Source organism: Trametes versicolor (genome assembly GCF_000271585.1).
Source record: "Trametes versicolor FP-101664 SS1 unplaced genomic scaffold TRAVEscaffold_6, whole genome shotgun sequence".
NCBI lineage: Eukaryota > Fungi > Basidiomycota > Agaricomycetes > Polyporales > Polyporaceae > Trametes > Trametes versicolor.
In genome coordinates, this window is record NW_007360326.1 from 415529 (window position 1) to 441043 (window position 25515).

At 55.8% G+C, this 25515-nt stretch overlaps 8 protein-coding genes across 8 annotated transcripts; 6 read left to right on the plus strand and 2 right to left on the minus strand.

The window, feature by feature from the left end:
* The first annotated feature begins 27 nt into the window (after nucleotides 1-27).
* On the plus strand, nucleotides 28-10642 carry TRAVEDRAFT_148287 (uncharacterized protein). The gene is made up of 13 exons (XM_008040383.1): nucleotides 28-1332; nucleotides 1386-2840; nucleotides 2897-3762; nucleotides 3818-6913; nucleotides 6966-7356; nucleotides 7410-8537; nucleotides 8597-8814; nucleotides 8867-9200; nucleotides 9255-9693; nucleotides 9752-10052; nucleotides 10104-10177; nucleotides 10233-10329; nucleotides 10398-10642. Exons 1-10 carry the CDS (start codon nucleotides 553-555, stop codon nucleotides 9769-9771), a joined length of 8727 nt encoding a protein of 2908 aa, XP_008038574.1. The 5' UTR covers nucleotides 28-552; the 3' UTR covers nucleotides 9772-10052; nucleotides 10104-10177; nucleotides 10233-10329; nucleotides 10398-10642.
* Nucleotides 10643-11117: 475 nt separating this feature from the next.
* Nucleotides 11118-11353, plus strand: TRAVEDRAFT_95470 (uncharacterized protein; the record flags this gene model as incomplete). Its single annotated transcript, XM_008040384.1, has 2 exons — nucleotides 11118-11202; nucleotides 11277-11353. Coding segments are annotated over 2 exons (162 nt in total), but the record flags the coding sequence as incomplete, so codon positions are not given.
* A 2385-nt stretch (nucleotides 11354-13738) lies between these two features.
* Nucleotides 13739-14178, plus strand: TRAVEDRAFT_123436 (uncharacterized protein; the record flags this gene model as incomplete). Its single annotated transcript, XM_008040385.1, has 2 exons — nucleotides 13739-13865; nucleotides 13973-14178. Coding segments are annotated over 2 exons (333 nt in total), but the record flags the coding sequence as incomplete, so codon positions are not given.
* A 710-nt stretch (nucleotides 14179-14888) lies between these two features.
* Nucleotides 14889-15489, plus strand: TRAVEDRAFT_85367 (uncharacterized protein; the record flags this gene model as incomplete). Its single annotated transcript, XM_008040386.1, has 5 exons — nucleotides 14889-15010; nucleotides 15096-15155; nucleotides 15233-15260; nucleotides 15320-15377; nucleotides 15437-15489. Coding segments are annotated over 5 exons (321 nt in total), but the record flags the coding sequence as incomplete, so codon positions are not given.
* Nucleotides 15490-16587: 1098 nt separating this feature from the next.
* Nucleotides 16588-19806, plus strand: TRAVEDRAFT_167674 (Pkinase-domain-containing protein). Its single transcript, XM_008040387.1, has 5 exons — nucleotides 16588-18385; nucleotides 18441-18820; nucleotides 18877-19026; nucleotides 19081-19265; nucleotides 19330-19806. Exons 1-5 carry the CDS (start codon nucleotides 16818-16820, stop codon nucleotides 19411-19413), a joined length of 2367 nt encoding a protein of 788 aa, XP_008038578.1. The 5' UTR covers nucleotides 16588-16817; the 3' UTR covers nucleotides 19414-19806.
* Nucleotides 19807-20258: 452 nt separating this feature from the next.
* TRAVEDRAFT_71894 (uncharacterized protein) lies at nucleotides 20259-22074 on the plus strand (the record flags this gene model as incomplete). Its single annotated transcript, XM_008040388.1, has 2 exons — nucleotides 20259-20269; nucleotides 20327-22074. The coding sequence occupies 2 exons, from the start codon at nucleotides 20259-20261 to the stop codon at nucleotides 22029-22031; spliced, it is 1716 nt and encodes a 571-aa protein (XP_008038579.1). The 3' UTR covers nucleotides 22032-22074.
* A 360-nt stretch (nucleotides 22075-22434) lies between these two features.
* TRAVEDRAFT_47395 (Cullin repeat-containing protein) lies at nucleotides 22435-23586 on the minus strand (the record flags this gene model as incomplete). The annotated part of the gene is made up of 4 exons (XM_008040115.1): nucleotides 22435-22923; nucleotides 22992-23159; nucleotides 23231-23292; nucleotides 23358-23586. The coding sequence occupies 4 exons, from the start codon at nucleotides 23584-23586 to the stop codon at nucleotides 22435-22437; spliced, it is 948 nt and encodes a 315-aa protein (XP_008038306.1).
* Nucleotides 23587-24340: 754 nt separating this feature from the next.
* TRAVEDRAFT_123084 (Cullin repeat-containing protein) lies at nucleotides 24341-25412 on the minus strand (the record flags this gene model as incomplete). The annotated part of the gene is made up of 4 exons (XM_008040389.1): nucleotides 24341-24826; nucleotides 24884-25051; nucleotides 25123-25205; nucleotides 25259-25412. 4 exons carry the CDS (start codon nucleotides 25410-25412, stop codon nucleotides 24341-24343), a joined length of 891 nt encoding a protein of 296 aa, XP_008038580.1.
* Nucleotides 25413-25515: the final 103 nt, after the last annotated feature.

Consider the following 25515-nt stretch of genomic DNA (forward strand, 5'->3'; position numbering starts at 1 on the left):
AGACCCATGTCGAGGCTAGACGAGAAGACACTCGACGATGTAATACAGGACGCCGAGAGCGACAAAGAGACAGTACGAGAGAAGGCAATCAAGTCTCTCAGGGAGACCTTCGCCCATCCCTCGGCATTCGCTCGTTTCAACAAGCGTGGCGAACGCAAGGGCTGGCTGGTCGTATATCAAGCCGTTTTCACAGCATACCAGGCGCAGCTGAAGAAATGTATCAGCAAGTTGGGTTCTGTGTCTGCCTTCGAAGGCGCTGGTCCGAGCGACCGCTCCCTTGCCCGGCTGATCGAAATAGCCAGCACATTGCGATATCTAGTCAGCAACAGCAAACAGTATCTGACCAACAGGGTACTCAAGCCTCTGCTCAAGCATCTCTGTCAGGGCGTCGTTAAGGAGGGAAAACTCGTTAACGCCATTGCTTCCGACTACGCGCACACGATAGAGTCTGTTCTCTTGTGGAAGCCTCATCTCCAGGCGGTTCCCGATGACACATGGCACGACATCCTGGCTCTCAGCTTCAACATCGTCTTGAACCGAGCACCGCGACGTATGCTGGAAGACCACCTCGACGTGGAAGATCCTGAAGGAGGATGCGAGTACAACGAGGCCGAGGCGGCTTCTTCCCTCAAGCGTCCAAGGCGCGATGGCGTGTCGACTGGCGGCAACGCTCGTCCGGGCCCGTCCATCGGGCAGGGTGCCGTCCGGCAACCAATCTCCATACAAGCTCCCTTCATGAGAATCATTACCCTCCTTCTCCGCTCGCCGACCGGCCCCATTCTATTATATCCTGAAGACGTCAACAAAGAGGATCCTCGTTCATTCCCACGCAGATTGCTCACATACTTCTCTCATTTCCTCCAGGTGCACGCCATAGATTCCTCCTTGCGGCACGATTATCTTTCTGGCCTCTCCGCGGCTCTCAGTCACTATACTCTCAACTGTCGCCTGCCGGTTGCCGTGTTTTCTGCAGACGCTTGGCACCCTCTGGTGGCCATGTGGAGCGCAAAAGACGGGGAGAAATCGGATGACCTGGTAATCATTTTGCGGATGCTCTTCCCGGCCCTAGCTGCGGAACCTCTGGGAGATGAGCCGAAAGACCGTCGGATAGACGCCTTTGACGCGCTCTGGTTGGCCGCCGAAGGAATAGCGAACAGGACTTCGTCGAACCTTGGGCTTGGCTCATTGCAGTCGCACGTTACTGAAGGTCGCGATGACTCGATCACGAGGAAGCCGTTCACCTCTAGGACCTTTCAATATGGTTGGGGTCTCAGCAGGACGCGCGCTTTGACTTGGGCTGCCCTAGAACTTCAAGCCGATTGCGCTGAGAAGGTGAGGAGACTCAGACGTGTTGATACGTCTTTTCTTTTTGATCATTGTTTTAGATATATCGCCATTCTGAGTCGAGCTACTCGACTCCTACCGCTAGGCGAAAAAAGCAGAAGTTGGAGAACCCTATCGTCTCATTGCTGTATACGATACAGTCGCCCACTCCGCGCGGCGCGAAGATCCACCATCTTCAGGTTCTTCTCTTCTTCGCCGAAAGGCATTGGCTTGTCCTTCACGAGCAGCTACGACGCGATTTCGTCATCTCTCTGACATCGCTCGTGTCTTTCGAGGATGCTGAGATCCAATCGTGGACGTTCATGTGTCTAGCCGCCATTGCTCATGCGGGCTGCGGAGCTCCCCTACCCTCCAGTGTTGACCCACATTCGACCTCGGATCTGCCTGCGCTGTGGGACCCAGTGTGGACGCACGCCATGCGCCGCGCCAATGTGCCCGCTGTTTCTCGCGCAGCCTGTCATACGGCCCACGTACTTCTCCTCCACTCGAAGCGCCTCCTTTCTGCACAGCGGGTCCTAGGGGAGATCGAAGCGTTCGTCAAGGACCTGGATGTGCAGGGTCCGGCGTATCCCTACGATTCTGTCTGCAACTTCATGGTGCTTTGCCTCCGCTTCGCCAATCAAGACGTCCGCTTGTACCGTATGCAGATGGAGGAAAAGGTCCTCTCCTGGCTCACGGAAGCGTGGAGGATTGACGTGGGGCGGAGGACCGCGATGCCGACGCACACGGTCGCGCACATACACGCGCTACTCGAGGCGATCACTGGCAGCTCGCGGAGAGCGAGGCTTCGCTGCGAGATCATGCTCCCGCCTTCCCCAATCGTGGATGCAATGGCTGAGGAGATACAGACGAGGGTCATCCGCGACTTCCAACTACACGCCCGCCTTCCTCCCTATGAACCTCCGCGCCCTTCCACCGCCCACGCGCCTGCTTCGCCGGCCAACTCTCCCGACGGAGTGGCGGACAGGCCCCTAGTGGAAGATGTGGATACCGCAGACCTCTCTCCAGCAAGGGGCCGGGAGCGTCGTCTTTCCGCCTTCTTGTTGAAGTCTCTGGAGGCGCTGAATGAGGCGCTAACGGCCAAGGAGGGGTCCTTCAGCAAACCCACTGTGGAGACCCTTCGCTCTTCGCTAGATCTCGCCGTCTCTGCTCTTTTCTTCGAGGCGTCGCTTCTTCTGAACGGCATCCAGTCGAACCGACGTGTCATACAGGCCGCATGCAAGCTGATCGGTACCATCGCCCCTGCTCTCACTGACCAACGTTGGGAAGCACATGAACGGCGTTTGCTGCTGGGTGCTTTCGATCCTGTGGTCCTAACTGACGACGATAGCAACGGTGACCTGGGAAATAGCGGCTGGGAAGCCTTAGTGCCTCCTGGGGAAAGAACGGGCATTCGGACAGAGGTACTACGGCGATTACGTTCGTCGACGGGTGCAAATTACACGGACGGAGCGCTGCGTCACGCTTTGCAGAAGGCTGTCTTCCGTAGCGCCGATGTAAGCATTCTCTGCTACGTTGTTCATGGAGAGGCTAACGATACGTAACGCTGTAGGTACAGGATGCGTTCGCCGACTTGTTGAAACGTCTGCGAGACGTGCTCCGCATGACTATCGAACAGTCGACATCCGGGAAATCGCACAAGAATGCTGGCTTTCACGACGACTTTGCCTCTGCATTGGACACCTCGGTATCGGCAGAAGCGGCTCAGAAGCTGTCTGCCGTCGCGACACATGACAGTCATATCGTACGGACGTGCATCAGTGCCCTCACTGTCGTCCCTATCCTGCAGTCGTCCTCTGGGGAGCCAACGCACGACAAAGAACTATTGGAGCTCATCTCGAACTGCACATCCTCCCAGTTCCTCGTCGTCGCGCCCCCTTTCCTCGATCAGGTCGAACATCGGAAGCTTCATCTCAGTCGATCGAACCTTAAGGAGGTTCTATCGCAGGTGGACGATCTCTGCTCCACCTACGAGTACAAGAGCAACATCTCGGCGAAGCTTCTTGTCGTCCGCACCATCGAGGCGACTTCTCACCTTTGGCACGGACCTATGGCGGATGAACTAGAAATCGGCGGGAAAGCTCGGTTCTACTGCATCCAATGTGTAAGACTGTTGAATGCGTCAAGCCAGCAGTCGTGGCGCGTACGGGACGCTATCATCCGATTCTTCGATCGGTATCTGGCCCTGGACCCAAGGCAGGAGAGCTGGGCGATCCCTCACGCGGACGGCGAGACGGCAGAACCTGAAGACTTCCCTGCAGCTCTCTTGCCTACCTTCGGAACGGATAACGACATCCGGATCCGCTTTCGTGTCGCTGCAACTAGCCCTCGGCTCTTCACTGTCGGTCGCCTCGCCGGTCGCGACTTGATGGATGTCTACGCCGAAATTCACACTCAACTCTCGTCGGAGACAGAGCTGTAAGTCGCTGCAATTGCTCGCTAGGTTGCTTATGCTGATCATGATTCGTCGTAGTTTCGAACACATCCTCACTCGGTTCCTGTCCCTCGGGAACGTAGTCATATCTGAGGCGTCGGTCAGGAGAGGAGCCTTTTGGCACTTACTTGAGATTTCCTTCTTCCAACAACGCTTCAATCCCTACCTCAAAGCGACCCTCATGGGTGTTACGGCCCGGCTAGGAATGGAGCGATTCGCCGACCTCTTCAATTGCTACTCTTCGCAATTCGCCTACTCCATGCGCGTGGCCAGCATCGACATCTACCGTTTCCCCCCGGACCTGCTCGGATATCGCGATCGGCGGGAGTGCGCGGAGGTCACTGTCCGCGCATTTACTCCTACCAATCTTTTGGCCGACGGGACGGCAGAGGAAGCGGAAACCGGGAAGGAGCTCTTTGTACGCCACTGCCAGGCCATCCAGAAGGGCGAGGACGACGTCATCAGGGAGTGTTTCCCCGAACTCATCGCCCATCAGATCGTTTTCTGGCTGGACCGCTACGGAGATGCTGACGATCAGGGCCTCATGGAAAGAGAGCTGGAAGGCGTACTGATCGCGAAGACCAGGCTTGTCAAGCATAAGGAGCTCTTCAAGCAACTTCTGCAACAGAACGTGGACCGCATCGCCGTCTCTATCCTGAAGACCCTCGAAGACCACGACGTCTCTGGGAATGGACCTATCGTGGCTGCCCTTCAGCTGAACGGCGCCGACGCCGCTGTGGAGACTTTCCTCTCGATCACCAAATACCGCGCTCTCGACACATTCGATGCCCACAAGCCCAATCTCCCCTGCTACGGCACGTATAGCGTCCTCCGCGCTCTCTCCTGGTATTGCAATCGAGTCAAGGACGGCAGTTCGTCCGCCGTCACATACCATGTCCTGCACCATCTCTTCGCAGACATCGAGCGGTCCCCTCTGGTCAACGAGCAATACCGGATGCTCAACGCCATATGCCTCTGGATATCTTGCCATCACGTCCACTTCCAGGATACCAGCCTCCTGCGTGTGTTGATGCGGCGCACTACTGTTTTGTTCGCTCAATCCGACTTGGCCCATAGCGCTCAGTCTTTGCTCGAATGGTCTCTGTCGCTGTATAAGACCCACGTTGCGAAGCCGGACCATCGCTTAGCCGACGTCCTCATCCGGACTAGCACGCTCGCACATGGATTTCTCGAGACGACTGGGACACCCTACCTGGTGGAGCTGGGTACCCAGCTCATGGCTTGGGCGGAGACTCAGGCGGATTTCCTCCGAAAGAGTAAACCCTTGAGGAAGCTAGTCATCCGGGCGCTCGCTGCGTGGCCTCGAGAGCTTCCCCCCTCCTTGCGTTCGGCTTGTGACAATCTCCATCTACCCGATCTACTCTCCGCGCTCAAAGAGGACGGTGTCTCCTCCAGCCGGTTCCGACTCGTCAGGAAGATCTACGATGTTGCATCTCGCGAGAACGATGAAGAGAGAGGGCGCCACTTCGGGGGCTCGGACTTTTGGAGGCTGAAGGCGTGTATACCGCCACAAGAGTACCTCGTCGACAGCGACATCGACGCGTTCACCTCACTCCTCGTGCTGCACCATGGTCGTATCGATAGCCTCGGTAGCGAACAGTTCGCGCCGGAAACCGCATGCAGTCGTCACCGCAAAGCCACAGAAGCCAAGCCTGTCCCTAGCCACCTAAAGGGTTTCGCTCCGCGTGCGGATGTTGATTTAGCACGGTCTGCTATCATCCTGTCGTTGCTGGCGATGTTGGACACGTCCCCTGCACCGCAAGTGCATGTCGTCTACACGACGTTGCGAGCTGTGATGTCTGTCCCCTCTTCGGAAACCTTCGTTGACGCCACTCTCCCTTCCGAGACCCGTCGGGAGCTTGACTATATGCGAGCATTCCGCGAACCCCAGCTGGAACATGCCGCGCCGGATCTGCCTTCAATCTTCGCTAGCGAGGAAACGATGCATCTAACCTCAGATTTTCCGGGATGGATCACCTGCGTCGCAACGCTTCTCTGCGACACACTGGGAAGCCGCGACGTTTTCTTCTCTCCACTGTCCACCCTCTTGCGCACAGATCATGCCTTTGCCGAAGACGTCCTCCCCGTACTCTGTCACACCCTGCTGCAGATCGAATTCGATGACCATACACACTCATCCCCTACATCGCTCAAATCACTTCTCTCCGATTACTTCTCTTCCGTCCTTGCGTACCCCGACGCCGATGTGTCTTGCCACCGGGCTATCATCAGCGTTGTTCTGCATCTCCGCTCTTTTCATCCATCGCATCCACCACTACCTCCAGATAAAGACTTGCACTCCCACACTTCCAAATCCCTCATTGCTCGCGCCCACGATGCTCTCGCCCACGACAAATGGCTTTCCATAGACTTTGCACTCCTCGGGAGCTGCGCCATCAAGTGTGGCGCCTACACCACTGCTCTCCTATTTCTCGAACTTGCTAGAGAATATCCTTGCTTGAAGGCCAAGTCGCAGAACATCTCCACGGAGAACATCCTTTTCGATATCTACAGCCATATCGACGAACCTGACGGTTTCTACGGCATCCAGACGGACGATCTGCAAAATTTTCTCGTCAAACGTCTTCGTCACGAGAACCAGTGGGACAAGGCCTTCCGCTACCATGGCGCGGTCCTCGAGTCGGGAGCAGCAGGAGCCGCTGACACTGACGGCATCATCCAAGCCCTGTACTCGTTTGGTTTCAATCACCTGGCTATGAGTACCCTCCAGCAGTTCTCGGATTCGGACAATTCGCTGGGCACCGGCACTCTGGCCTACAACTTGGGGTGGCGTGCCGAGACTTGGGACCTACCAGACACCCTAGCGTCTGATGATTCCGGAGCGACTCTCTACTTGGCGATGCGAGCGGTCTACAGGGAGAGGGACGGACACGTTGTGGACAGCGTCACTCGACGAGCTTTCATGCTTGAGATGCAACGTCTTCGCGATCTGGGCGGCGAGAACTTCACCGAGATCCGTCGAGTAGCGCAGAACCTCATGTGTTTGGAGCAGATTCGACTGTGGAGAAGTAGCGATGCCCAGATGGATCTACAGGGTGGCACCGTCGATGGGGACAGATGGCGATCCTTCACCTCTCTGGAGCCAGAATTCGAGTGAGTATAGCGTTCTTATCCGGATTGTCCTAGCTAACGACTGTCTGTCCAGCTTTGGGAATATCGAAGCAATCATGACGACCCGAATTTCGCTCATCCGTTCGCTCAGGCAGAAAGAGCAACGGGAGCAGATCGGCGACCTCCTTTCCCCATTTTGCGCTGCCTTACTGGACCTAGAGAAGGCTTGTCTTCTGTGTCTGTCTGAAAGAGCTCGGGATGCCAACGAAGCGCAAGTCTCCCTCAACTCCATCACACGAGCCCAGGCTCTCGAGAAGCACCCTTCTTCAAGCGTTGCTCGCGAATTCTCCAACGTCCTTTGGCTCATGAAGGAACCGAAGCTAGCGATCAAGTCCCTCGGCGCACTCGTCACTCCTCGTAGTGAAGGCATGCTGCTCGATGACGTCCCTTCCAGACTGCACAAGGCCAGCCTAATGGCACAGCTGGTGAGTCAGCTTATCTCATTTTCTGTAGAGCTCATCCCAAACACATGCGATAGGGAACTTGGTCCGCGGAAGCGTCAATGAAGAAACCGTCTCAAATTGTCACCGAATGCTTCACGCCCGCAGCAGACATCATCTTAGCGGCTGATATACAATCTACTGTGGACAAAGACGGCTCTGTGGCCTCAATCTTCCACCAATATGCGATCTTCGCCGAGCGACAATACCACGCTATCTCCAAGTCGCCAGACGCTCTCCGCTGGAAGCTCTACATCGATCGCAAGAAAGAGGAAATGAAGCGTCGGGCCATTGAGCTCAGGCGGGCGCAGCACAACGGCAACGCCGACTTCGGCTCTCTGTCTCGGCAGCAACAGCAGGCCGAAAAGCTGCTGAGGCAAGACCAGGAACGTGCCCAAGAGCAACTCGGGCAGCGCACGTCCTTCCTGTCGTTGGCGGTCGAGATGTACTCCCGCTGTCTATCAGCTTCCGACAACTTTGACGATGACTCGCCCATCCGTCTGTGTTCGCTCTGGCTGGCCAACTTCGATAGCGATGATGCGAAGTTACGGTTCGAGGAGGCACTGGCCCGCGTCCCCTCTCGAAAGTTCGTCTTCCTCGCCCATCAGCTGACGGCTCGCCTGTGGAACCCCGAACAGGGTGTGCCTTCCCCCAACCAGTCTATCCTGCAGGGCATCATACAGCGTATGTGCCGCGAACATCCCTTCCATACACTTTTCCCACTGTACTGCCTGAAGGTCGACCGCGCTGCACCGCAGGCATCCTCTTCCAGACGGCAATCAGGGCGACAGACATCGCAGCCGTCCTCCCAGATGGAGCGCGGTGTGGCCGCCACGGACCTCTTCGACAAGCTACGGACGGATCCTCTGTCTTCTGAGCGCGTTCGCAATGTCGAGCTTGTTTGTGACGCGTCGTTGGAATGGGCGAAGTATCCAATCAAGGGCAAAAAGAAGGATAACAAGATCCCCGACAACCTACTCATACGACGGATCAGTAACATCAAGGTCCCAGTGATCACTGCACATACACCCATCGATCCAACGACTCGATATGAGGACTGCGCTTGGATAGACCAGTTCGACTCCCAATACACTACCGCAGGAGGAGTCAACCTACCCAAGATCATCAACTGTCGCGGCTTCGACGGGAGATACTACAAGCAGCTCGTGAGTTTGCACAGCAGTTCGTATAATACAGCATATCAATTCATCCTTGCTCGTCACAGTACAAAGGTGAAGGCAACGATGATCTGCGGCAGGATGCGGTCATGGAGCAAGTGTTTGATCTGGTCAATGTCGTTCTCCGTCGCGACCGGGAGACGAAACAGCGTAATCTCAGCGTCCGCGGCTACAAGGTCATCCCACTCGATCCCCAGGCCGGTGTCCTGGAGTTTGTCGAGAACACGATGCCGTTGGCGACCTGGCTATTGCCCGCACATATCAGGTATGCGCATGTGTTATCCCGAGCGGAACCCGGTGCTAACGCGAAGTACAAGATACCGACCAGAGGACTACCTCGAAAGTGAGCTGCGCAACACCATAACGGGCCCACCGCCGAAGACGGATTGGCACGACAAGCCGGAGGTGGTTATCCAGCGGTTTCTGCAAACCCAGGAGAAGTGTAAGCCGGTCATGCGGCACTACTTCACGGAGAAGCACAAGACGCCCATGTCGTGGTACACAATGCGCCTACACTACGCGCGCAGCGTCGCGACGAACTCCATCGTGGGTCACGTCCTGGGCGTCGGCGACAGGCACACGTCGAACATCCTCATCGACAACAAGACGGGCGAAGTCGTGCACATCGATCTCGGCATCGCGTTCGAACAGGTACGGTCACGAGCACCCTCACATTGCGCATATCTGACAGTTTGGAATCCACAGGGGAAGTTGCTTCCGCAACCCGAACGCGTTCCCTTCCGGCTGACCGCAGACATGGTCGATGGACTGGGCATCTCCGGCACCCAGGGCGTCTTCCAGCGGTGCGCCGAAGAGACCCTGCGGGTGCTGCGCGACGGCTCCGAGATCATCCTGACCGTGCTCGAGGTCTTCAAGTACGACCCGCTGCACTCCTGGACGGCGAGCGAGCTCAAGATCAAGCGCGCGCAGGCTAGCGTGCCCGACGAGACCGCGCAGCTCACCGGGGAGGCATTCCGGTTCGCCATCGGGATCGACATGGCGAGCGGCGCGGCGGACGAGGCCGCGGACCGCGCGCTCTCGGCCGTCGCGCGCAAGCTGGACAAGACGCTCAGCGTCGAGTACACCGTGAACGAGCTCATCACGGAGGCAAGCGATCCGTCCAACCTCGCGCTGATGTACATCGGTGAGTCGCCTGCGCTGCATCTAGGGGCGTTGTCAGCTCACGCATGATGATGATGCAGGCTGGGCCCCGTATTGGTAGTTCCTCGGACTTCGCACATTCACTCATCATTGCCACCATCCACCATCACATCTGTACCATTATGCCCGCTGGGGCCTGTATGAGTATTGAACGTTGAACCATCATCTCTGCACATCATGCTTCATGTATAGTACATCAGGTTGCGATCACGAGTCCGTAGCTGATCAATAAAGTATCGTAGAATCTCGCATGATGGATGCTATGCTCCGGAACCTTGTAATTTAGTCTTTGACCGTTTCCAGCGTCTTGCTCCACTCCACCACCTTCGGGTGCGCTTGCACCTGAAAAGGATGTTCACATGGGCAACGAAGGAGGGAGTTGACAGCACGTACCTTCAAGGGGTCGAAGTGCAAGACTTGCAGTCCATCCAGAGATGTTGCACGCGAGAGAGCAACATATGCTTGTCCTGCGTGCGTTCCGAGAATGAGCGAAGGGGAATTGTGCGGAGAGGAGCCACCTACCCTTCTCGAAGACTTTTGCGAGGTCGACCTTGACACGCTCCAAGGTCTGCCCCTGGGACTTGTGAATAGACATCGCCCACGCCAGGATCAGCGGTAGCTAGCATGTACCCAGCTCAATCAGCCGTCATCCCGCGTCTATCGTAAGCCGAGCATAGTAGCACATACCTGCGTCCGGCTGACCTGGATCTCGCCGCTCGGCAGCTCGACCTTCCAGTTCTCGGGCTGGATGACGACCTGCCGGCGGATGCCCCCCGGCTGCAGGAACTCGACGAGCGGGAGGAGCTGGCGCCCGCTCAGGCTCGCCTTGGGGTCCTTTGCAGGCTTCGAGGCCGGTTTCGACGGGGGCTTTCCGCCAAGAAGGCCGTCCTCGTGGTCGAGAGGCGCGGCGGGGTCGACGAAGCGCAGGATCTTGCCCATCGTCCCGTTCACCAGCATTTCGTCCATGTTCTTGATCAGCATGACCTGCGCGCCTTCTTTCAAAACCAGCCGCTTGGGCGGCATGAAGTTCGCGAGCATCTTTTCGCGCTGTTGGAGGTCGGTGACGGTCCCGCCGTCATATGCGCTGTACACCTGCTCCTTGCCCGTGATTCCAGTCATCCGCACGCCGTTGGACCGCTCCACATCCTCGCGTCTCGGGAAGCTGCGCACCACGTCAGCATCCATCCATAGCACACGATATATGCGGGTGAAACTGACAGCTCCGTCGCACCAAGTCCATCTTCGTATACAATATCTCGCGACAGCGCTTTGAAGCGCTTGATGGACTTGTCCGTAAGACGTCCGAACCGCATCTCGTTGAGCATGTCGACGAACTCGGGGTCGCGCTGCCGGAACACCTTCGTGAGGTTGAAGGTCTTCTTGATCGTCTGCGGCCACATCTCGCCCTCGAATGCGAACTTTACGGTCCCGCTGCCTTTCATCACGGGGGGCAGCTGGAAGAAGTCGCCTGTGACGACGACCTGGGAACCTTGTCAGCACGGCCCCGGACACGGACGCGTGGAATGCGGGATGCTGCGCGTACTTGGATGCCCCCAAATGGCTCAGGTCGCTTCCGAATGAGTTGTCCGATACGCGCGAGCTTGTCGAAGAGGTCGCCGTCGACCATGGACACTTTTGCACTGGCGCATGAGCAACAGCCGTATGTGAGCACAGTCAGTGGACGTCAGCTTACCTTCATCGATGATGAGGACCTTGGTGCGCAACCACCGGGTAGTGGCCTTGCGATTCTTCTTGACCTTGCTCGCAAGCTGCTCATGGTTTTCCGCTCCCAGGCCGATGCCAGCGAACGAGTGTATAGTTACTCCACCGATGTTGCAGGCCGCGATACCTAAGCGGCATCACATAAGATGCCGTTCGCGCGAAGTCTATTGGCGACATACCTGTGGAAGCAGTCACAGCAACAGCATCGGGGATTTTCGCAAAGCGTTTCTTCAGGGACTTGATGATCTCTCGGAGTAGGACGGACTTTCCGGCACCTGAGGGAGACGTGTGAGCAAATGCTAACTATATGCGCTCTTACACATGGTGCTCGGGATGGATGGCTATTGAACAAGCTCGCGGATAGTGTCGAAGTCCTGCGCCACGTAAGCTGCATATGGTGTTCGGGCCATCCGAACTTCTTGGATACTTCACTGCGGATAGCGAGTGCAAGTATACGAATAGCATACTTGTGTAGGTGAAAGTGATCCGTGCACATTATTAAGGACTCACCGGCACTGCCCGTGTAGAATAAGCTCTGGCCAGATTCCACCAGCCTCAATATATGCGTTTGCTCCTGGCTGAGGAACACCGGTGCAGGCTTGGAAGCTGCGCCACTCTTCGTGGTTGACGGGATCACTAAAGTTTCATTGGAGTCTACCTGGCGTGTTGGGGCCGCCGCGCGAGTCGATGCCGCGCTGGGATATGAAGGCCTGGACACGGATGGCACCGCTTTCTCCTCCTTGTCCCAGTTCCCTGGTAGTTGTCGCCGTTTGGCGGGCGGGTTTTGTGACGAGGATGGCCGCTTCTGAGACTGAGATAATGTGGTCTCCGAAGACGATATTTGCGCGTTGAGCGCGTCTTGTATGTCCTTCAAGCGTTGTTCCAGACCAGTGAGTTTCTTTGGTGGCGTAGGGTCCCATGGAATAGAGTCGGCATCGGAGACTGTAGAACTCTGGCTTGCGGCAGGTAACGAGCTGGAAGAGAAGTCGCGTTTGATAGACCGTAGCCCAGACATAGGTTGCTTCGAAGACGGAGCCATCACAGCAGTAGCGGTAAGGGGTAGAGCTCTGGAGACCCGGCCTCTTGGACGATGAGAGACGCGACGAAGTGGTGGTGGGAACGAGAAATGGACCGCAGGTGGCCAACACTCGGCGGCACCGCGACGCGTACCGCACGTGATCGCGCGCTGTTTTCTGTATATTTTCGTTGGCCTTTCGAATTCCCCTCACTCGCGCGAAATTTCTTCGTGTCATCGCAGAGGTTCGTATGCGCATGGATATTCGACACAGGAGAAAGCCAGTGTATGTTCCACTGTGGTATACTCAGCTGTCGAAACCTTCCATGCCAGCTCCGATGATAATTTACATATGCAATGCGTTTAAGTTGGTTGCCACTAGCAGCATATAAGGACACACATCTATGCACGTATATACCAGGCGTTGTTACCTGAAAACACTCCACCTGCGAAGAGCCTCAAACAGCCCAGGTGAAGTTCGCGGCGAGAGTTCTACCACTGCCTAAGTCTGAGTGCTTTCGATCTACTTATAACCTGGCTCTCGGCCGTTGCCGATGCTAGCGCCCGTCTATACGCGTCGTTAGCCCAGAGTCCGAAATTTGAGTAGGACCACCATGTCTTTTGTTCGTCGGTTTCTCTTCACGCTGTACCAATCGAATTCTGTATGGTCGAGCATTTACCTAGGCCATCAGGAAGGACAGCGGCCTTTACCTTCCATCTCGGCCCAGGGTTGGCCATAGAACGATACTCACCGCGCACGCGGCACGTCTCCCACCACGCCTACGTCGTTGAGGTAAGAAATCTCTATAAGTAGAAAAGGTAAGTTTAAAGTTCTTCCGTGAGCGACGGGACGCTCACCTTGCATTCCTAGTGAACTGTACCTCGCTTGACAGATCATCAAAGATACAAGTATCATTCGAACTAGAGTTCATGTTACACAGACCGTCGAGATGTGCATGTTGCAGCAGTGACCGTCTTGTGGCGGCTGCGAAATCACCGATGTCTGCTCCAGAACGCCTCCTAGTACATCCTAGGGGTAACAAATCGGCGGTCACAGCCACGCGATGGTACTCCTGGTAGCTCTGAAACGGACAGCATGGCTGCGGTGGCTGTCGAGCCAGGTATCCCTTCGTCCCCTCCACACAACGCTGAATCCTATCCTCAGACATTCCCTCACGGAGATCCCTCGAATCGTAGCGACAGATGTCTCGCACAAGGATACCCCTTGATAGTACACTCGGGGCGGTGTTCGTAGGTCATATATTCACCGTGATGTAGGTATCGCTCACCCCACACCACACCGTGCGGTTTGCTCACGACACGCGTTTATGGCAGGCTCTACGGAATCACTAGTGTTCAAGCCTTTGTGTTCTGGAGAAGATCTGAAAAGGATAGCACAAAGTTGAAACTGTCGGTCAGTGAATCTCGCATTGGTGCGTGATTGGATATGTGAAAGGCGAATATTCAACACCCCTCCATAGGTCCTGATGCTATGGTAATGGACTTCCCATTAGCATATGAATAGATTATTCATCCTGCGTGCGGTTTAGGATTTTAGACACTCTGCACGCCTGCCTGATCAGCCTAGCGCTATATTGGTACTGCGTCGTCAATTTCACCAATTTGGAAGCTATACAACAACCAATCTGGTACGTAGGGTACATGTTCCCGTTAGGTGGATCGAGACTGATGATTTCTGTGACAGGCCCATACCGGCGAGTCGCTGTGTGAAATCGCCTGAAGTTGCCTGACAGACTTTGTCTGTATAGACCATGATCATAGTCTCTGTGGGTTTTCGCCTCGCCCTTTCCCTTTCTTAGCATGTTGACTGAACTGCTCCGTTTGCCTCAGAATATCAGTAACTCTGTGGTTCGATGGTGAGCACCTCAGGTTGGCCGCTTGAAGTGTAGAGTTGCGCTAAACTGTCCGTATGCGCTCTGTTCGCAAAGCATTTTTGGCTACCGTCTGTGGGCCTGTAAGTACCTGTATCTGCGATTTGTCGACTCCGTAGTGAAAGTGTCCGATCACGGTAGTAAGCAAGCGTAATTGGATACTCCCTGCGGTCATCGTATGTTGTTCAGCATCTCTGGCGCAAGGCTTTTCTGCTGAAACCACTATACGCTAGGCAACGTTTTGTGTCGTCATCTTCGGTACGCCGGAACGATATTCACACGTATTGAACCAATAACTGACTGCGGCTTCGGTTATAGTGGATGCGATATGTAAGCCTCGATCTATCAACTTGAAGTATCCCCGCCATAGCAATGTGACTGACTACAGTGTCTTACTAGACTTCGCTATAAAGCTGTGAGCATATCATCCAATTTATGCACTGACGCCTAGTGGACCTCGTAATTGCAGGTACTCGTTACGATCGTATAGCGAAGTCCCAGCTTATGCAGTGCGTCCTACAAAATTTCTGGTATTCGTTTAGATAGTGATCGTACATCGGGATACAACAGTGGACGCTATATCTTGGTTTCTCCGCGGAGGCTTCGGGAGACCTGATCATTGCCATCGCGCAATGCCGCGTGCTCTGGAGTCTCAGGACGGGTTTGCGCAGGTAGGCAGACTGTTGCATCTACTATCAGTAATCATGCTCTACCTGCGTGTTGATATACTCCGCGTGCATTTCCCCACGTCCATAGGTCGAACATGATCCTTAGATCCCTGATGGCATACAGCATCAACACAGGCCTCCTCACGAGGTGCGTAGGATTGCAAGCCTTCTCCGAAGGTAGACGTCCGCGGGATGGCCCATCGCAACTAATGAATCACAACGCAGTCTATGTGCACTCGCCGCACTCATCTCGGTATGTCACGCGCCGCCTTGCGTATTTTGCGTCGCCCCTGGCTCACCCGTCGTTGTCAGTTCGGGTGTGACCACTCCAACTTCATCTACTTCGCATTCTACTTCGTTTTGAGCAAGCGTGCGTACCCAACTTAACGTCAAACCGGCCGGACATCATCCTGACCTCGCAGCTCCCAGTGTACGTCAACGCGCTGCTCGCTCAGCTAAATGCCCGCGCCTCCCATTTCGAGGGCCCGGGGAAGAGCTCTGCGCGCAACGCACCTGTCAGCACCATCGTGTTCCTCACGCCCAGTATCTCGAGCACTCCACATGAGCGGTCGTGCGATGTAGAGGAGGGCGAGAGCTGTGTCCAGGTGCGTCGTCCTCGTCCGGGTCGCTGCGGTACAAGCCTTCGCGCATTCGCTGATTTCATTCGCGGCAGCTTTAAGAATCCAAGCTGTGTACGTTGAACCTCCCTGCTTGCTTGCGGCACAGAAAGCATTCACTTGCTAATTGAACTGGTGGCAGCTCTAGTGCGACTATGCGTTTCTGCACATAATATTATGTCTGCTGGTAAGGGATATCGAAAGCAGGGCCTTCGGCTTTTGTCTTCACATGGAAGCGGTCGCGCATGTCCTTCGCTGGGTTTGTGTAATTATTGCTTTTCAGTTTGTGGATATGTATCATACAGCGGTCGTCATATTCATCTTTCTTTACTGGTGCTACAAAAGCGGCGAGAGTAGTCGGTTGCAGCACGTGGTAGCGGTAAGAGCAATCGCGGTGTGGTAGGGAATTCTGGTCAGTCGCAACGTCCGGAACCGCGACGCGTTTTACACGTGACCGCGCGGTGTAATTTTTTTTTCCGTCTGCATCGCCGGCGGCAGCGAACTACCGCAGGGGGAACTTCGAAGAAATTGATCGCGATTGTCATCCATTTTTATTACAGGCGGCAACGGAGACTAGGAACTTCGCGGCGAGAGTTGGGAAAGGTAGAGAGGTTCGCACGCGCACGGACCATTTGCATAGATTTGACATCCACGAGAAAATGAGTGCATATATGGACACTATACTGCATTATCGTATACCTTCCATGACGATAAACTCGCAGCTTCGATTTCCCAGCCCGTACTGATGCCGTAGTCGCCGCTGTACGTCCACGATGCGCTCAACAGAGCGAGAGGTGTTACAGGGAGCCTAGAGAATGCGGCCTGCAGGTTGCTATAGAGGCCGGCGGTGGATATTAATTAGGTGCATAATGAAATCGATAAGGAGACGCCCCAGCTGCCCCCAGCTGCCTCGCTTGTGCCAATTTCGTCAATCACTGCGCCCGTCCTCGACGACGACAACCGCCGCATTGGTCCCTTTTGGCTGCAGTGGCCGCAGCAGCCGCACACTCGACACAACAGTCCACTGGCCGACTCGCAACAGCGAGGCGTGAAAGAAAGAGGGTGATCGCGATCGTTGCTGTCTTGCACCGCTCCGCCACAGGCCGACCTCTAGATCTGTGTCTTCCGTCCACGACCAGCTCATTCCTCCGCTCGTTTCACCATCATTTCTCAGTCCTTCCTAGGCTGCGCATATGTCGACGTCGCAAAGCGCGCTCAACCAGAGGTCTCCCCAGTCTCCGCCCAATAACCGCCACTCAAAAATCACTGTTGAGTACCACCGCCCATCCCGCGAGTCCATCCAGGAGTACAACGATCTCCTTGCCGAGGCCCATCTCCACGCCGCTGCCGCAAACGGCTACTCAGACTCCTTCGCACCCTCTAGACAGGCACCGCCGCCTCCTCCAATCGCGAAGAACTCGTCCGGGACACCTCCGCGGGTCCGTAACTCCCTCCAGAAGCCGCCACCTCGCAAGCAGAACACCCATCCCGTTGATCGCGACCCCTTTGCTTCTTCTCGTTCCACCAGCAACCACGCGAAGGACGACTCCTACAGCATGACTGCCTCGCCCCCTCCGCGCCCCTCACGGGCCAACACCGCCAACCTCACGGACATGTTCCCCACTCAGGCTAACCTGGCCCGGCAACGGCTCTCCGATCCCGTTCTGGTCTCAAGTGACGTCCCTTACTACCCTGATCCCTCCGACCCGAGGCTACAGCAAAGCCAATTCGTGGACTATCAGCAACCACCATTGCCGCCGGTGCCACCCACCCCAAGCACGATCAGTAGTGCGGGGAGCAGGTCGCGGAGCGGGACTACAACGAAATCGAAGAAGGGTATGTTCACCTTCATGTCCGACTTCCTCAACAGTTCCAAGCGGCCGGAGATCAGCACGCCGTACGATCCAGTCCACCTGACGCATGTCGGCTTCAATACTTCGACGGGCGAGTTCACGGGTCTACCAAAGGAATGGCAACAGCTCTTGCAGGAGAGCGGCATTTCCAAGCTGGAGCAGGAGAAGAACCCGCAGGCGGTCATGGAGATTGTGAAGTTCTACCAGGAGAACAACCGGGGGGACACGTCCGTCTGGGACAAGATGGGTGCTATTTCCGCTCCTACTCCCCCCACGCCCTCTGCGAGCACGATGGCGCCGAAGACATTCATGGACGAGGGTCTTCAATCGCCCCGGCCAGCTCCTCCGCCGCCCAAGAAGCCTTCGCATGCGAACAGTATGCCCTCGGGCACCTCGGGCACGCCCGTGGCCCAACGCATGGCTCCCGCTCCACCTTCACCTGCTACTACAGCCCTCGACCGCTCGACGTCGCAACGTCTTCCGCAATCTAAGCCTCTCAAGCCATCTGAGCAGCTTGCACGGGCGAATACAACGCGCGACCACCGGTCACCGGGTCCGGGTCAATCTCCCTCACACCATTCGCCTAACCACCATGCTCAGTCGCAAATCGCCATGCCGTCCAAGCCCCCGAAGGCATCACCGGGATCATCGCAGACGGATTTGGCCCTCAAGTCTTCCCCAAGTATGCGCGAGCGCGACGGACGGGGTCCGGCGTCGCAGCCTCAGCCGAGTGCGGCAGCGGCGAGCCTGCAGAAGGCCGCCGCATCGGGTACCGCGACCCCGCGGAGGCGAGAGAAGAAGGAGAAGGACAAAGACAAGGAGGCGGACATCGTGAAGCGGCTGCAGCAGATCTGCACAGACGCGGACCCGACGAAGCTCTACCGGAACCTTGTCAAGATCGGTGCCGGGTGAGCCTCCTTTACGTTTGAGCTTATTGTGACGTCGCTCATAGTAGGGGTGTAGTGCGTCGGGCGGCGTCTACACTGCGTACCAGGTCGGGACGAACCTGTCGGTCGCGATCAAGCAGATGGACCTCGACAAGCAACCGAAGAAGGACCTCATCATCAACGAGATCCTCGTCATGCGCGCCTCGCGGCACCCGAACATTGTCAACTACATCGACTCGTTCCTGCACAAGAACGAGCTGTGGGTCGTCATGGAGTACATGGAGGGCGGTTCGCTCACGGACGTCGTCACTGCGAATTTGATGACGGAGGGCCAGATCGCCGCTGTGTCGCGCGAGACCGCGCAAGGGCTCGAGCACCTCCACCGACATGGCGTCATTCACCGTGATATCAAGAGCGACAACGTGCTGCTCAGCTTGAACGGTGACATCAAGCTCAGTACGTCCAATCGTTCAACTCAGGTCGTGCTGCAGTATTTACTCTTGATTTCACAGCCGACTTCGGTTTCTGCGCGCAAATATCCGAGGCCAACTCCAAGCGCACGACCATGGTCGGTACGCCATACTGGATGGCACCGGAGGTCGTTACGCGGAAAGAGTACGGACCGAAGGTTGACATCTGGAGTTTGGGTATCATGGCCATTGGTACGTTGACGCGAGTTGCCATCGGTGCGATGGTCACCTAACATCGTTTCGCAGAGATGATCGAGGGCGAACCGCCATATCTCAACCAGAACCCCTTGAAGGCGCTGTACCTCATCGCGACCAACGGGACGCCTCAGATTGCGAACCCCGAGTCGCTCTCACCAATATTCCGGGACTACCTCGGGAAGACCTTAGAGGTAGATGCTGAGAAGCGGCCCAATGCATCCGAGCTGCTCCAGGTACGTGTGGCTGTATGCGTGTCAACACATCTCCGGCTTACATCCACATCCCCTCCCTGCGCAGCATCCCTTCTTCAAGCTGTCTGAGCCCCTACGGACACTCGCCCCGCTCATCAAGGCCGCGCGTGAAATCGCCAAGAACAAGTGAGCAGCGGCCGGCCCCCTCCCCCAGGTTCAATGCTCCGTCGTCTCCCGCACTGCCTCGTCACCCCCATGTCATGCATCGATCTATCTATATCCACTCTCTCGATCTCCACCTGACGCTTCCGCTGTGTGCGTGCCCGCCAATGTCTCGATTAGGTCCCGGTCTCTCCGCCCTCACTCTGCCTGGTCTGCCCATGCCTCCCCCCAATGTGCGAACGACCTCCGGTGCGACGCGCGACGGCCGCGCGTGTTGTGTCTCATACAAACAAATGTCCCCGCTACGCTACGTTACGTTACGCTGTGCCTGCGCCGGGGTGCTGTAGAATTTTCCCGTGCAATCGGTTTCTTTCGGACGCGGTTCGAAGGGCGGGGCTTGTACTGTCGCTGTTCACATCCGGGGCTGCTGCGCTGTGGGTTCCCTGGCCGCGTGCGTCGTCCGTCTGGTAGTAGTATGTATCCCATGCGGTGTATACCCGTGATGGTAATATCTGAAAGGCGTTTCCGTGCGATGGTGGGCTTGAAGATGAGTACTTATGACATGCGATCATCGACAAGAGTGAGCATCACGAAGATTGTAGTATGCATTAACGGCGTATAAGCTCGTCCACGCTGGCCAGGCGCCTGTTCCGGTAACGGCCGAAAGCTTATACCAACACCCAGTAATCGAGCGCACTTGTCCGACTCCGACCTTCATTGGGCTGTTCGCGGGCGGTGCAGTTCAGGTATGCGAGCACAGACATGCGTCAATCTATCTACCTCATCACGTTTCTTTGAAGGTGCGATATACTGCGGTCGACCTCAGGGCGCGTCCGCATCTATTTATACTTCCTGGAGCGAGAGTTGCGAAAAATGTCTACTAGGTCAGTGCCTCTGTCCTGAGTTCTCGTGCATGGAACACCGCTCAAGTTTGTCATCAGATTCAACTGGAATTCCGATGTCTTACTTCAAGCTCGACGAGATATCGAAAGCGACATCGACATATATGCACGCGCAATACTCGACCTCAAGTCGCGTCTCAATACGCTCACCCCCATATGCAGACTCCCACCTGAGCTCCTATCGGAGATACTGGTGTATGGGACAATGAAAGCGTATGACTCAACTGGGCCGTTAAACACCGGCGGTTTCGCTTGGATCAGGCTCGCGCACGTTTGCCGTCACTTTCGCGCCGTCGCGCTGAACACCCCTCGATTCTGGAGCTACCTACAGATAACAAAAGGCGTGACCTTCGCCGAGCTTGTCGCGCGATCCAAAAACGCCCCGCTCCACATCAATGCCTACATCCACTTTTCGACCACAGCGGACCGCATCCTGTCACTGGACGTGCTCCTGCAACACTCCCACCACATCAAGGAGCTTCTACTCGACAGTTCCGTTGAGGTTATCCAGGGCTTCTGCGCTAAAGCCGCCTCCGGCTTTACTGTACTCGAGAGGCTGCATTTGTCCGCTGGGTGGTCTAGCGCTCCCTATGGCAGCGGCGCACCTCCACCGGTTCCCATCATCGCTTCTGCACGCCGGGACACGCCGTCGCGGCTCCGCCATCTCAACCTATGGAGGCTCCCGTTTCGCTGGAGTGACCCCGTCTTCTCCTCCCGTAACCTCACCACCTTGGTGGTCGTGGGAAAACAGGCCGGAGAACGCCACGGCGCTGCCTTCCGAGACGTCGGCTCCTTCGACGACCTATTCTCAGCACTCGTGGTGGTCGCTCCTCGTCTGAAGGTTCTAGAAATCACGGACGCTCTACCTGAACAAGAGCTCTCCACCATCAGTCCTACAGAGCTTCCTCGCCCTTCCCAATCCATCACATTCCCCATACTTGACTCCTTACGTCTTGCAGGCGGTCCCCTCGCCCTCGCTCATCTCCTCAACCATCTCTCCATAACATCGACAGCATCGCTTCATCTGACAGCACGGCACGGTCTCGGCGGCAAGGAGCTTGCGCAAAGCGTCATCACAAACTTTCCGGAGAAATTATGTTTACTCGCACTATGCATCACCTCCCCGGAGGATGGTTCCCTGCTCCTGTCCGGCTGGACGCACGCTAGAACATCAAGCGATTTGGACGAAAACGCACCCTTCCAAATGCATTTCAGTACTGAACTCTCTTCGGTGATGCTCCTACTACCTGTTTGTCAAGGCGCGGGGAACTTGTTCGCGCACGTCCGGGAACTCCGACTCTCGGGGACGTTCATGCAGTCAACGTGGGCCGGCGCGTTTTCTCGCTTCGCGGGCGTGAAGACTTTTATTGTGGACGAACATCCTCACGGCGACTTCTTCCAGGCGCTCTCAACCGTGGACCAAGTGCCGTTTCCCTCCCTCAATGTCCTCGATCTCTCCAGATTTCGCTTCAGCCTAACAGGGTACGTGGACCAGCCCTTCGAGGACCTCTTGGATTGGGCAATTTTCCGCTGCAACTCGGGCATCCCCGTCGACACCATACGGCTACACGGGTGCAGGTACGCGAGCGCTGAGCGCATCGAGGCGCTGAAAGAGGTCGTAGTCGATGTGAAGTGGGACGACTGGGAGAGGGAGAGCACCACCGAGGAGGAGGACGAGGGCTCGAGCGACGAGGGTCTCATCGATCCCTGGGGAAATCGCTACACCGACTATGATGATTATTAGATTGAGGGGTAGCGTTTCCGCTCAGCGCTCAGACGATGTTTACCGCAAAGCAATAGGTTTTCGGACCAGCGGGTCTTAAAAGAATAACTGCGTGTAGTTGTCATCTGAATGAACGATCTAATGATTTCCATAAGGATACGGCACAGATCATGTATATGTATGGTGAAGGCGAGGTTGCGTGGAAACAAGAGACAGGGAATGGATGATGACAGGCAGAACGGTTGAGTACGGTGAGAGAAAGAGGACACGAGCGGTTACAGAACATAGGCGAAGGACACTGCGCACAATATACCCTCTATGGAACAAATGGCCGACCACTCAATGATATTAACAATAAATGAGCAGATACAGGTCGTGTAGATCCGGCTCTTGGACGTTAAGAGTCATTGTGAGATATCCGTGGTCATTGAGGCTCGTGGTCGGCCTCCGAGTCGGCTGCCGCAGCACCAGGAATGTCCTCGCCAATGATTTCCGCGTGCTCGCGGAAGAGGACCTGCTCGCATTTCTGGACGAGTGCGTCGCGGGTGCTTATGTCCATGTACCGCTCGACGCGGTCCTGCTCTTCGCGCAGCCACTCCTCGGCCTTCTTGCAGTACTCGGCCGCGCCGTGCTCTGCGAGGAACTTCTCTGATATCTCGCGATAGTACGTCTCCGTCGCTTCGAGGAACGGCACCTCGAGGTGCTCATGGTAGACATCATATGAGAGATGTTTGATGCCGCCGCGGTCGAGACCGAGGAAGAGGAAGGAGTCGACCACTTTCTTGACCAGGTCCCCGTCGATCGTCTCCCCGTTCCGTTCCCGCTCGACGAGCTGCAAGATGGCGCCGGACAGCATCTGGTTCTTGCTCTGCAGATGGAGGAAGAGCTCGGACTTCCATTGTACAAGCGCAAGCTAAGGAGTCAAGGAATATATATGAGCCTTTGTGCTCACTTGTGTTGATGGGGGAAATATGTCACTACCTCGTATATGGGATATACGTCCTTGCGGCCATTGCCTCGTTCCGGCTGGATCCAGATCTTGTCGAAATGTATGAAGAGACGGTTGACAGAGTATGCGCCTGTAGCGTATCTCTCCCACTCAGCCGCGTAATACTGGAGGAGAGCCTCGTCGTGCAGCGAGTCCGATGTCTGCATAGCACGAGTAAGGAAACCACTGAAATCAGTAGATGATAAACGGAGTAGTTCACGAATATGCTGACCATCTGGAGCGGCTTGAGATGATTGTCAAAGTAGCGCACGAGGCTGTCGTACAGAGCGGACCCTAGCAGAGTTAGCACTGCTGCTTCAGTACACAGCCGTAGTACAGAAGTCACACTCAGCACTTACTTCGTGCTTCGAGGCCGTCCGGCTCGCTGCTTGTGCCTGGAGGGGGGAAGAAAGTGCAGTAGTTGTAGACGGCGGTGGTGAGGCTCATGAACGTGTAGTACGAAGGGATATCGCCGCCGGACATGGTCTGGTCGATGCCTTCCTCGAGATACGCCCAAGTTGTCGTAAGATCCGCCGCGTCGGGTAGGGGCATGGGGTCTTGCCTTTCGCTCGCGTATTCCACAGCCATGATTAGAAAAATAGAATATCCGAATATAGAGGAGGGATGGTGGAAGAGGGCAAGGCGGCGGAGAGGATCAAGGGCACTAGGCTGCTTAAAGTTCGCATGTCGCGTTCTTTATACGCCGCGGTGGCGCATGCTTTCAGCAAATCACAAACAAAGCCCGTTTGTACGGAGACTGAGCGCTGTGTGCTGCAGCGAGCTAAGTCCTCGTACCCACAGACTCGCAATGCCACAGTGACGATCATCCGACTGCAGCTCACCGTACCGGATGAGTATTGAGCAGTACTGAGTGGTCAGACTAATGCGTTGCGCTAATGATTAAATACTAGGCTAGGGAATAACGTTCCCGCCCAGTGCCCCGGAAGCAATGCTTACCACAAAACAAGAGATATTGCTTCAAGTGGTTTGTCACAAAAGGACAATCGCGTGTAGTCGACATCCGAATGAACGATCCAAAGATTTCATAGAGATACAATATAGATCAGTTACCTGTATGACGAAGGCGAGGTGGGGTGGAAACAAGAGACGGGGAAGTGATGATGACAGACAGAGCATTTTAGTCCGGCGAGAGAAAGACGACACGCGCGATCACAGGGCGTGGGCGTAGGCGTCCCCAAGTCGAAGAATATACTTCCTATGAAATAAATGGTCAACCACCAAGAATATCAGCAACAAATAAGGCGACGCAGGTCGTGCAGATCGTGACCCACCTGCTTCGTGTTGGGGCCCTTGGACGTTAATCATTGCGAGATATCCGTGATCAGGACTTCTGATCAGCCTCCGAGTCGGCCGCCGCGGCGCCAGGAGTGCCCTCGCCAATGAGCTCCGCGTGCTCGCCGAAGAGGACGTCCTTGCATTTCCGGACGAGTGCGGCGCGAGTGTTTGGGTTCATGTACCGCTCCACACGGTCCTGCTCCTCGCGCAGCCATCCCTCGGCCTTCTTGCGGTAATCAGCTGCGCTGTTCTCCGCGAGGAACTTCTCCGATTCATGGCGATAGTACCTCTCGGTCGCGTCGAGGAACGGCGCCTCGAGGTGTTCGTGGTAGACATCGTACGAGATTTTGCCGATGTCGCTTTCGTCGAGACCAAGCGAGACGAAGGAGTCGACCACCTTTTTCAGGAGGTCTTGGTCGATGGTCTCGCCGTTCCGTTCCCGCTCGATGACCTGCAAGATAGCACTGGAAAGCTTCTGGTTCGGACCCTGCACGGGAAGGAAGAACTCGGACTTCCATTGTACAAGCGCGAGCTAAGGTATGTTCATTAGCCGAGTCTGCACTAGGATATGTTGATGCGGGTAACATACCGTGTATACGGGATAGAGGTCCTTGCGGCCCTTCTTCCGTTGTTGCGTGATCCAGTGACGGTCGAGATATGCGAAGATACGGTTGGTGGATCGTGCAGCTGTAGTGTATCTGCCCCATTGCGCTGCGTAATACTGGAGGAGAGCCTCGTCTTGCAGCGAGTCCGATTCCTGCGTAGCATGAACAGGGAAAACGCTTGGATGATCAGACGTTCAGCGCAGTAGTACACGTATATTCCTACCATGCGGAGAGCTTTGAGATGGTTGTCGAAGTAGCGGATGAGATGGTTATACAGATCCGGAGATGGTAGAGTCGGCACTGTGTCTGCTGCGCCAACATCAGTACACAACGGTGCAGAAGTCATGAACAGTATTCACGTTGTGTGATTATGCGACTGCAAGTGCAGTAGTTGTATACGACGTTGTGGAGGCTTGTGATCGTGTGGTGCGATGCACCGCCGGACATGATCTGGTCAATGCCTTTCTCGATATACGCCCACATTGTCGCGAGATCCGCCTTGGCTGGGGGCATGGGATCTTGCTGGTTGCTCGAGGTTTCCGCAGACATGACTAGAAATATAGACGATCAGAATATAGAGGAAGGGGAGAGGATCAAGAGCGCTATGGGCACTTAC